Raw genomic sequence first — 11944 nt, forward strand, 5'->3', positions numbered from 1 at the left:
ATTTTGTTTGGGTGTAGGGTAAATAAATTGTTCTTTTATTTATTCACTTATTTATTCAGTATTTATTGTTTATTTATGTACTGATTCTAATTATTTTACTGGTTTTATTTCCATTAGCGTGTATTTTTACTTTCCTACAGTTTATTCTTTTATCCACTTGTGATTAGAATTAACATTATTACAAAAAACAAACCCAACGACGGCCATCATCGTGGTTTCCTGCTCCTGTTGTAGTGTGGTTTCATATGCATATGAAATAAACAAAGTACTTTACCATCCCCGTCACATGTCAGTGTGTTTTTTTTTTGTGCACCTTGAGCTCAGGTTTTGACCCCATCTCCTGTCCATTCACCTCTCTGAGCGTCTCCCACCCTCCTGCAGCCCCTGCACCATCCCTCTCTTTATCAGTGCGCCTCTATAGTGAGCCAGTGACCCTGGGTGTGTGCACTGTTTGGGATGACCTCATCTTCAGCTCTACCTCCCTCTCTGTGTCTCTCGCTCTCTCTCTGGCCTGTATAATAGGAGCAGGATTAGGGCTATAATAGCGCTCTGGCTGCTCACTGCCGGAGTCTATTGTGGCTTTGTGTGGGAGGGACGCACCACTGCTCACGGCCACGCTCACATTCTGACAGAAAACACGTCCAAATACACTCCTTGGATTCCCGGGTACTGGAAAAAGACTTCATAAAAAAAAAAAAAAAAAAAAGATAAATGTCAAGGAAAAGGTCACACGTGTCGTCGACAGGGGTGGGCGAGAGAGGAAAGACAGAATGAGAGAGTTGGTAAACTGGTAGGAGGGCTGTCACACCTCTGGAATATCCCCCCAATGGTGCTTTTTTTTTTTTTTTTTAAACGTATATCCCCCAAGGATGTGCACACCAACAAAGCCAATTACTGAGGAAAGCGCTTGCGTTGTGTTGCACCGCCCCCTAGCGGCCGCTTTCTGCATAGCCTCCATCATCCAGGGGTCAATGAGAGATTCGTGACACCGAGAGGAGCGTCTCTCCTGCCTGCATCCCTGCATCCCTGCTTCACTTTTCATCACTGAGCTGCTGCGTGCACTTGCAGCAACACACCTGCAGAGCGTGAGTCCAGCGTGGTGAAGAGAGTGACTGTCTTTTGAAAACTGGGGGGAAAGAGAGAGAGAGAAAAAAAAGCAAGATTTGGGGGAGATTTTACGCATCAAGTCAATTTGGAGAGCGGTGATGAATGACGGTCTGCAGAGCTGGACCTGGGCCCTAACCTGAAGAGAGAGAGAGAGAGAGAGAGAGAGGAATAGAGAGAGAGAGGGAAAGAGAGGGAGTGCAGGAGAGCGAGGGAGGAAGAGAGGACGCGAGGGAGGGAGGAGAGAGAGAGAGAGAGAGAGAGAGAGAGAGAGACCGTGCTTACTTTGTAGTTGCCGACAGCCACCTGACAGGTGAGAGATCTCGCTCCGGCTCGGGTTCATAAAGTCAGTGGGGTGAGGAAGGGGGTGAGGAGGGGTGGTGCTGCTGCTGCTGCTGTTCTCTGTTCTCTTCTGGACTCCTCATTTTTCCCCCGATCGCTTGATTTCAGTTTGCAGATGCCGACAGATGTGCCCGAAGACAGGCTCAGCAACGATGAGAACGCGACCAAGGTAAGGAGCTGCACGAGCGACAGTGTTTAAAATTAGCCAATCAGATTTGGGGGCAACGAGTTTGTGGGATGATGCGATGATGTTTGATGATTTCTGTTGACTGTGTGTTTGTGTGTGTAGGCAGGTGGTTGTGGTGCAGGGTGGAGGTGTCCTGCATTACAACATACTACTAGTTAGACTTGGAGTCACTTCCTGAGCCCTACATGTTAAACGAAACTTTCTGTGCACTGCAAAAAATAAAATAAAATATAAAAAATCAACTAATTATTTATTGTGTTATTTTATAAATTTTTCCTGTTTTGTGAAATTGTAGGGGAAACAATTTAATTGAATTTAAATTTACATGTTGTAAATGTTTGAAAAACAAACAAACAAACAAAAAACAGGCCAAAAGTGTAATTAATGTCCACATCAAAAATCTCATTTTTAATATTTTTTTAGGTTGTTTTTTTTTTTTTTTTTTACAAATGTCACACCATTTTTACTGAATTTAAATCAACAAAAATACAGTTATTTTACAACTAGTGAAATCACAGACAGAAAGTATTAATTTTACTATTAGTTTACCAATAAAGACAAGTCAAAATTACAAATAATATCAAGATTTAAAATTTGTACAATTATTTTAAAGGAAATTTCTGTACATTGAGAATTTAAAAATGTAAAATAATTTGCTAAAATTATATGTTACAGATTTTTTCAGATGTTTTGTTGAATTATATGTTTTTTGTTTGTTTTTGGTTTTTTTTTAAGTAGTAACATCACAGGGGGGGAAAGTAATAATTAGCATGTTTACCATTTTGTAAAAAACAGATCGTAGCTTTACATATCAGCATTACAAATCTTTACCATCATTTGAAAGAAAAACTATCACATATATTAAGGTTTTAAAAAATAGTAAATCATTTGTTAAACTGTTATTTACAGATTTCCTCTGTTTTGTTAAATTGCACATAACAACCATAAAAACATTAACTCTAGAATTACAGAAAGAAAAATGTGCATGTTAACCATAAGTATTATTTTTATTTTTTTATTATATTTGTTGTTTTTAGTTTTTTAGAAATATCTCCTCAAGAACATGGAAATCATCAACTAGCTAGCTAGCTTATTGCTAACTTCTAGCTTCCCTCAACTTCATAAATTGTCTTTATTTATGGATGCCTGGACTCTAACCTTGACTACATGTACCATACAATCATTGTCTTTGGCCTTGTGCTATTCTCCTAGATTTCTGTTCTGGATTCTTTAAAAGGCGAGTCTCTCCTTTCAGCTCAACAGAACTTTACAGCATCATTTAGCAAATTGTTTTTGATTTGCATTGCAACTTGACTGTTTTGTTTTGCTTCTCTCTCATCAGTACATCGTCAGTATCTGTTCACAGCAAAAAGACAGTAAAACAATGCTCGCTGCTCAGCACCAAATGTCAGTTTAGCTTCTAGCTGGACCCAGTTTGAACCTCTTATGTATTAGCAAACATTCCCAGCGAGCTAACACAAGAGTTTTTTTGTAAAAAATTACTTTTTGTTGTAATGAAGATACCGCGAACATTCTCGAAAGTTCAAATAATTGATAAAAAGGATTCTGACGTGGACGCTTTTTTGTAGACACAGAAGCGCAGCGTGGGAAATTAGCTCCAACCAGTTTATCCTTTAGTGGACAAAATATTTTAGCGTTTTTAAGCCACCTTTTGGGTTAATCAAAGCTCATCATTAAATAACTTTCAGTGAAATAAATAAATAAATAAATAAAACTATTGTTAACTATGTGACACTATCAGAAGAAACTCACCACTTAAAGAATCCTGAGTGGGAATCTGTGGGAGAATTCTGTAAAGCCAAACATTGTACCACACATGTCCCTGCATCCCCCCCAAAAAAGTCAATGGTTTGCTTTGTAATGGCGACAACCAATGTAACAGCTTTTGAAACCTTATTTTAATCTTTTTCCTTTCCATTTTTAAAAAAAATCAGATTTGAGTGGTGGTTCTGCACATACAGTTTTTATGTCTTGGTGACCAATAAAATGTTGGTGAATTCAGTTATGGCTCTCACTATTCATTTAGCTTGTTAGCACAAAATGCTTGCTAACACTTGGTGGCTGCCAAGCAGTGAGAGCTGCCTATGAAGACTTTGCCCTGAGTATACTCATAAAATGGGCTAACAGACTAAACAACTAAAGAGCCTTTAAACGACATGGTGTAGACTGAAAACTGTGCTAAAAGGCTGCATATTTCCCTTTAGGTGATGATGGAGACCAAAAGCAGAGCGTAAAGGAGACTGAATATTGAAATTACATTCCTTAAAGTGCACACACACACGGCTCCAGATTAATTCTAAGTTGTTCTAGACATCCTGTGTTAATAGGCCACTGTTTGCATTAATAACTTAATGTGATGTCGGTGTTGGTGTCTGAGGGGAAGAAGCTGTTATTGTAGGTTTAAAGGTGAGCTTACTCTTCATTGAAAGTGTCTAATGTCTTCTGTGTTTTGCTCATTATGGGAATTAGTAGGAAATGTTTGAAACTTAATAACTCTGTTACTGTAAATGACTAAATGCTAGAATGCCTTCGCTAAAGTGCAGTAAACAGCCGAAGTCACATCACACACACACACAATGCAGATCAAGTTTGGGCCTTTTTTGGGAACATGAGGAACACCAAATCTGAAGACGGAGTGGCTTTAAGTGTTACATAATGATGAGACTGTTCATCTGTTTTTCTTTCCTCCAGTGCGACAACATGACTCTGTCCAGCACACCCACAGTTCGCAGGGGAAGCACTCCTCTGCCAATTAAGCACCTGCTCAGGCGAGAAGAGGCCGTCCACGATGACTGCGACTGGACATCAGGGGCAGCTGGGCCTTCTGCTTCACCCATCAGCTTCAGCCCTGCCTTGGACGACACTCCCACCGTGTCCGTGGAGGGCAGGCCTGACGGGCCTTTGAGGATCGCCCTGCTGGGGCAGAACGGCGTGGGGAAGTCGTCCCTGGCCATCGCCCTCGCCGGGGACATGGACAGGACAGCGTCTGTGGATTCTGACGGTACAGATCTGTGTGACTGAGAGGACTGAGGCAGTAGAAAAACAGCCCGTAGTGCCGTTTCACAGTGAGCAGCCAGTAAATAAATCACAGCACCCATCTCCCATCTGAGACCTAACTGCTGCTCTCCTTGTCCTTAGGGGAAGGTTATGTACGCACAGTCGCCGTGGATGATGAGGAGAGCACCATCATTATCTATGACAACTGGAGGCAGGTGAGACAAACAACACTTCATCGTTCTCGCTCTCCCTGCTCCCTCATTAGGCCACTGAGCCCTCTCTGCAGCTGTAGACAGTGTGGCAGCTGCATTTCACTGTGGCACATATACTAGTATATAGGGGCTGCTGAAAACATGGACTATTTTAAGAAGACATCCAATATGCAGCATTATTAGTTTCAATTTTTAGCACTGTGATTCACTGAATTTTTAGAACTTTGCAAGCTGCAGAGGGTAGTGTTTTGCTGTATTAGCAGATTAGCGGGTGAAACAGGCATAGCGTCAGAATATCTCGCTGAGTGTGCAGAGAAAGCTGACAGTATTTGTTCACGCAAACATAAATTTGAACCTAAGCGAATGTCAGAATGCATTGTACAGAAAGTGGGGTGCACTATGCTCTGACATGCTGCGATTACAGCCACATAATAACATAAAAAAATGCGATGAAACAGTATATTGTTAAATGAAAGAGGCAAAACATCCGAAAGTTAAACAAAAAATACGTTCATGTCGCATGTTGTGCACATCTGGAGCACGTTGCATTGTTTATTATACTTCAGGCCACTCTCACAAAAATTGATGCCAAGCTCAGAGAAGACGCTGTGACAAAAAGAGGACAATAAATCTGCTGCATCTGCATCTGTTTGCCTGAGGAAAGCTCATTATCAGGTTGTTTTGCACACTTTTCCCTCTTTTCCCTTGAGTGCAGTCCAGAGGCATCTGTGTGTGGATGTGAGCAAGTGAGAGAGTCGCCCACAGAGAGCGATGTGCCAAATGACTGCATTAATGTTTCTGACTTACGTGGATGTGTGAAAACACAGAAGACACACTCTTCTGACACAATCTGTCTTTTTTGATATGGGGGTTTTTATGTGTTACTCTTTGTGCTATTGGATGCGAGAGGCACTGCAATGTTTGCCGAATAAGGAATTTACTTATTTAATTGCAGTATAACACTCGTGTGTCATTAGGGCGCAACATTTGGTCTGTGCTTAGTTGTAGACTTAATTAAAATTTAATGAAAAGTCAATGGACCATGGCAGCACTTACTAAAGACAGGCTGAGGTTTAGTCCATCCTGTAAAGGATTCACTCAAGAAAATGTTATTTTTGGAGATTTGTGTCTCCTTGTTGAGGATGACTATGTGTGTCCGACTAAGAATTGGAGGTGTTCAGCACTTAGTGTTCGCTGCAGTATTGATTTATCACTAAACAGGGAATCTCAGAGAGAATTGTCTGCTGTTTCTTCAAACTGCACTGCTGCTGTTCTTCTGTTTTTTTAGGGGAAAGATTTTGAAACCATGGACTATTACCGAGTCTCCAGGAGTCCTAGTCATACTTGCGTGTTTTCACATTTCACAGCTCAGCAGAGGGTTTCAGTGTGTTCTAAGTCACAGTATTGATCATGCTGTAACACTTTGTGCTTCCGCCTCTGTCTGTCCCTCAGGACCTGTCGGCTCTGCAGTGTGAGGTTTGTGTCCTGGTGTTTTCGGTGACTGACAGGCGGAGCTTCCACCGCACAGCTCAACTCCGACTTCTCCTGAGAGAGACTCAGCCGCAAACTCCAATCATCCTCGTCGGCAACAAGAGCGACCTCGTCCGCACCCGTGAGGTCACCTCTCAAGGTGAGATCAACCTCCATTTTCATCCCTTTCCCCTTTAGCCTCGCCTCTTTCATGGCTTCCTTCGGCTTTCATCCTCACAGTTGGTGTTGACATTTTCAGCTTTCTCCCTCTGTCAGTAAACACTAAGGTAAATGCCACGCTTCATGGCAGTTTGAGGGGAGACACAATTACAGTTGGAGCAGGAGAGCGTTCGCTGGCTGTCCACACTCATGCAGTTTTAAACGCAAGCTGTGTGACGGCCCATATATAGCACACACCTTCACAGTTACAGTATTTCTCCTCAGTTTTTGGCTGTTTTTATTAAACATTTACCAGGAACAACATCAGCTAATGAGGACTGTGTTGTTGTGGTTTGATCAGATTTAATAGAATGTAAGCAAAGAACCACAACAAACTAACGAGAAAACAAGTAAATACAGAATTCTCACATTTGAACTAACTACAACTGTTCCAACTGAGAGATAACTATTCAAAGCAAGAAGCTGCTGAATAAAATATTTCTTTTAAAGTAGTCTGGAGCGTTTACAGTTTTGCTGTGTTTACCTCATTTGAGCGAAACTGAGGTCAACAAATATCTGCAGCTTGTCGTAGATCAAACTGATTTAACAGTTTCTCTGCTCATGGAGGAATTATGTTTCACCGAAGATCCATGTAAATGACTCCATGGGGTAATCACAGGTTACAGAGGCTCTCCGGGGAACCGACATGCACTCCTCCTATATCTGAACAACAACATCAGGCAAGCTGGTTGAAAATACACAACATGTGCTATGTAAGTATAAAGAAAGTAACACATGAAAAGATCCAAAGAGCACAGAAAAAAACAAATCTAACCTAACTTGTCGTTTCATGATTTACTTGTTTCCCTTCTCTTTCTTATCCAACAGTCGTTGCTTGCATCAAAGCATACTGAAGTTGCTCCACTAAATACTGAATGTCAGTTTTGGTGTCTAGAAAAGAAAAGAAAAACACTCCTCCCTCATCACCTAAACTCCTTGATAAGCTGCTCCTTGTAGCTCCCCAGTGGGTTTTGCAGTCCTGGAAAGTAATCACCTGGTGTTCCCTTCTGGTCCAGACATCCTCAACACCTTCCATGATGAAAGAGTATGGCTTTCATTATGAAGAAATAATGGCTTGCTCCTGACCTTTTGGTCACCTTTTATAGATCACAGACTTGGAAAGCTTACTTTTGAGGGGTAATTGGATCTTGGAGTGGAGGAGTCCTCCTGTAACCCCACATACAAGCACCAGATGATATAGAGTGTAGCCTGGCAGCAGATGACTTACTTTGAATGAAGTAGGCTGTGTTTTGATTATGACTGGTAGATTCACCGCTTTGGGGAAATTTGAGGTATTCAGTAGCTCAAGCATTTGTGAAATTTAAGAAAAATAAGGAAAATATCATGCAGAATTTAAAATAGCATGCAAAATGTGTATCTATGCAGCCATGCAGTACATTTAAAAGAGTGTCATATGTTGTTTTTTTTTAGGTTGGGCTGAAAAATTAACCGAAACATTATCAAAATCTTGGTCTGAAGTCTATCTCTTTAGAGTTTGCATGGTCTCCCTGTGGATTTTTTTACTGGGTGCTTTGGCTTCCTCCCACAGTCCAAAGACATGCTGAGGTTAACTGGTGATTCTAAATTGTCTCGAGGCGTAAATGTGAGTGTGCTTGGTTGTCCCTCTGTCTGGTGACCTGTACAGTTGAACCCTGCCTTTGCCTCAATTCAGCTGGGATAGACTCCAGCTTCCCCGCGACCCTTGTGAGGATTAAGCGGTCTGTAGATAATGGATGGATGGATGGAGGGATGGATGGAGGGATGGATGGATGGACACCCCTCCCACAACCCTACAGAGGATTGTCACTTTAAGTACTGTGACATACCTTCACTGATCTCTTTCTCCTCTGCATCTCCTCCCTCAGAGGCCATGTCCAGCGCCGCCCTCTATAACTGCCTCTACCTGGAGATCTCGGCCTCTCTGGACCACCGCACACCGGAGCTCCTGGAGTGCGCGGTGCGACTAGCCAGGGGTCTGCCTCCGTGGCCCCCGGGGTCCAGCGCGGAGGACATGAGCGGAGGAGGCCAGCGTGAAAGCATCACCTCGCGTGCCAAACGTTTCCTGTCCAGCCTGGTGCCCCGGTACCCGCGAGAGCGAGAAGTGGGCAAGTTCCTGAGGCAGAAGTCCCGCTCGTGCCACGACCTGGGGGCGCTGTGATCGTGCACTGTAAGGATGGTTAGATTGTTCACCAGAGATAGCTGGAAGTGATGTAGTATACCAACAAAGAGAAGCAAGAGTGTGTGATGCAGCAATTAGTTGGACAAGAGAAGAGGATGTGAGCGACAGAGGAGGTGTGGAGGTGGCCGAGTAATAGCAGGACAATGTTGTGAGTGACCATCATGCGCATCCAGCAGTGGAAAACAGGCAGAACGACCACAACAAAAAGTTAGCAATGATGTTTATCTATAGAGTGATGTAGAAATTTTGTACACAAGACCAAACACAGAAAACAAGAAGATTAAATACTATTGTAGAAAACATGTAAATAAACTGTCGTAGTGATACTTATCTGCCACCCTCACAGCTCTGAGAGCTAAATAAATTGCTTTTTTGAGTCTTGAGAAAGTCCCTTCATATTGACCTTGGACTCTGTTATTACACTTGCCGTCACAGTTCGCTTGCTACCCTGAAGAGGAAAGCAGTAATCACACTAAAACAACAGTGCAAGCCCAGGATAAAGTCATGACCACACATATTCACAACTCATCAGCGGGTTAGCCTTTGCTTATGATTCATATTGTGTTCATTTATTCTGAGCTATTGTAGTATCCATGGCAGCGGAAGAACAGCAGACAGGAATTAAAGTGGTAAAAACTGGATTTACGGAGCTCAGCATGGCGATAGGAGAAGGAGCAGTGAAGGAAAGGTAGATTATTGTATATAGAGCGATTGTTGCCATGCTACTGTTGTCAAGGAAACCTGTAGTCACTGAGACTTACACATTATGTCCGTCTCAACTCTGTGGCTATACCTCTACTCTTTCTGTTGCATATCCGATTGGACATTAGATTTGTGCACAGTACATTTTATTTTTAAGCATACAAATTGAACTCCAAATTAAAATGCAAAGGCTGTTTCTTTTTAATACATATATGTATATCAGATATCAGCCTCCATGCACTCATCTGTACCACACTCTACCCTCAGCACTTCCATCCTCCCACTGCCACCCACACGTGAACGAAGATTTAGCACATCATAGGTCATTATACCCATCATTTGTTATCAAAGGGAAAGCTGTGCTATAATAGAAGTAAAAAATAAAATGGTGGCATGATATTCTGACTCATTCCCTTGGCTGCAAACTACTGGAACGAAATGAAAGGTTAAGATTTTGCATTGCCAGCACGGGCCGCAGGCTCCCTCGCGTGGCTGATCTTAGGTCCTGCAACTGAGCAGATAATGAAGATGCATGGATACTGTATGTTTGAGATGGAAAATACACAGGAAATATTTATAGAGCGGGACAGCAGCTCTCTCCTCAAGTTCATTATTTGCTGGCAAATAGTCCGCTCAGATGAAGTGCACCTGTCTTCTATTTGATCAGAGAGAGACAGTCAGAGACACATTCGTGCAGAAATCCTTTGGGTTTTTCTAACAGAAATAGGAGTGCACATAATTTGAATGCAAATCAGCTGCAGCTCAGCCAAAAATAAGCTCTGATTGCGAGCTGAATTTCTAAAACAGTGCAGTTGTTGGAAAAATGAGAATCAAGAGCGTGCTTATAAAATGTGAAGTAATGAATAGAAAAAATAGAAAAAAAGACAATGAATGATACCACAGCGGTTACAATATGCGTGCTCATAGGGAATCTTTGGATTTGTTGAGTTTTCAATGTAAAATTTTGTATAGACTTAACGTTGACATTTTTATATACCATATTTCAGGGTCTTAACATCAATATTTCAATAAATCAGGTAAATTTGCATTATTAATTATATAGTCTTAACTGATGCTTAGGGTTTTTGGGAGGTTTTTTTGTATTTTTGTGACTTGACTGTGTGCAGTACATATACACCATCGGTAATCTCTCAAAGCTTGACCAACATTTTACTCATTTTTAACTTGGGTCCCTGTTCAACCAACTTTGGCTGTGAAATGATTCACATGCAGATAAACTTTTCAGCAGCACCTTGTCAGCTCCTCGTCATGCTGATTAATCATGCTTTCATCCTAATTATGGCTGTAACACAATCTGCGTTTCTGAGACTGTCATCGGTACGCTGCAGTTTCAAGGTGGAAATGCTCAGCCATGGCTTTGACTGCTTATTAGGCTCTTGATGTGTCTTAGACCACTGGAAAAACACCATATGGGCATGTCAGCAAGGTGCAAAGCATGATTTTTGACAGAAAGTCTTTAAAAATGTGGGATCAAAGAAAAACATTGCACTGGACCTTTAAAAGGCTGGAAGGTAAATTGTGTTTAGCTGTAAAATGAACCCTCCTAGTGACAGGAAATTAATACCACACATTCCCAGATGCTTGACATTGTTGTCTTTAACGGTCGCCAGTGTTGGTCAAAATGTCTTTGATTCTGTGAGACAAAAAATGTCAGTTATGTAAATGAGACGATCTGCACCACTGTCAACAGCCAGTTAGCTTAGCATTAAGCCTAGAAACAATGAGAAACAGTGAGTCAAAGTCACTGAACATCATTTACAAAAAACAGCAATGTGAAAACTAAAAATGCTAAAAAAAAAAAAAAATCATCTTAAAGTGAAAACAGATTTCTCTAAAGTAATGTCAATTAATTTAAAATATAAAATCTAAAACAAGTGATTGTATGTATGCACCTTTGGCCACAATTACAGCACTGAGCCTGTGTGAACAGGTCTCAGTCTGCCTGCTATCTGGACACAACACATCATGATGCTGCCACCGCCATGCTTCAGTGGGGCTGGTGTGTTTGTCACAATGTGCAGTGTTTAGTGTCCAAACATCTCATCTGATGGCCAAAAAGCTCATTTGTGGGCTCATTAGACCAAACAACTTTCTTTGAGCCATCTTTAAAGTCTCCCACATGCCCTCTAGTAAACTCAAGTCTATATTTTATGACTTTCTTTTTTTCCCCCACTCACCCATAAAACTTTGGTATGAAACAGGGAATAGCTGTTGTATGCACAGCATCTCAGCCACTGAAGCTTGGAACTCCTTCAGGAGTCATAGGTGTCTTGGTGGCCTCCCTCACTCATCTTTTTCTTGAACTTACTTAGTTTCTGAGGACAGTCTGTTCTGGGCAGATTTATATATTCCATTTCTTAATGATAGATTTAACTGTCAAACAAAATGTGGACCTGCCTATTAACAGTGAGCTGGCACCCACCATGTCACGACGTTGGAACTGCCTCACTTGTCAGTTACAGCTGTGCTTAACCTGCTATGATGTGTAAA

General features: G+C 41.7%; 1 protein-coding gene across 1 annotated transcript; it reads left to right on the forward strand.

Moving 5' to 3' along the window:
* Window positions 1-1561: 1561 nt before the first annotated feature.
* Window positions 1562-9121, forward strand: LOC103357424 (GTP-binding protein REM 2-like). The gene is made up of 5 exons (XM_008281981.1): window positions 1562-1615; window positions 4346-4655; window positions 4793-4866; window positions 6316-6493; window positions 8418-9121. The coding sequence occupies exons 1-5, from the start codon at window positions 1562-1564 to the stop codon at window positions 8708-8710; spliced, it is 909 nt and encodes a 302-aa protein (XP_008280203.1). The 3' UTR covers window positions 8711-9121.
* The last annotated feature ends 2823 nt before the right edge of the window (window positions 9122-11944 follow it).

The sequence above is a fragment of the Stegastes partitus genome, unplaced genomic scaffold (assembly GCF_000690725.1).
Source record: "Stegastes partitus isolate 25-593 unplaced genomic scaffold, Stegastes_partitus-1.0.2 Scaffold253, whole genome shotgun sequence".
NCBI classification, from domain to species: domain Eukaryota; kingdom Metazoa; phylum Chordata; class Actinopteri; family Pomacentridae; genus Stegastes; species Stegastes partitus.

Excerpts from the sequence above, each read along its gene's own strand:
- LOC103357424 (XM_008281981.1), top strand. The coding sequence starts at position 1,562 with ATGCCGACAGATGTGCCCGAAGACAGGCTCAGCAACGATGAGAACGCG. Across the intron at positions 4,867-6,315 it reads TCTATGACAACTGGAGGCAG|GACCTGTCGGCTCTGCAGTG; the intron begins GTGAGACAAACA and ends TCTGTCCCTCAG. Across the intron at positions 6,494-8,417 it reads CCGTGAGGTCACCTCTCAAG|AGGCCATGTCCAGCGCCGCC; the intron begins GTGAGATCAACC and ends CTCCTCCCTCAG.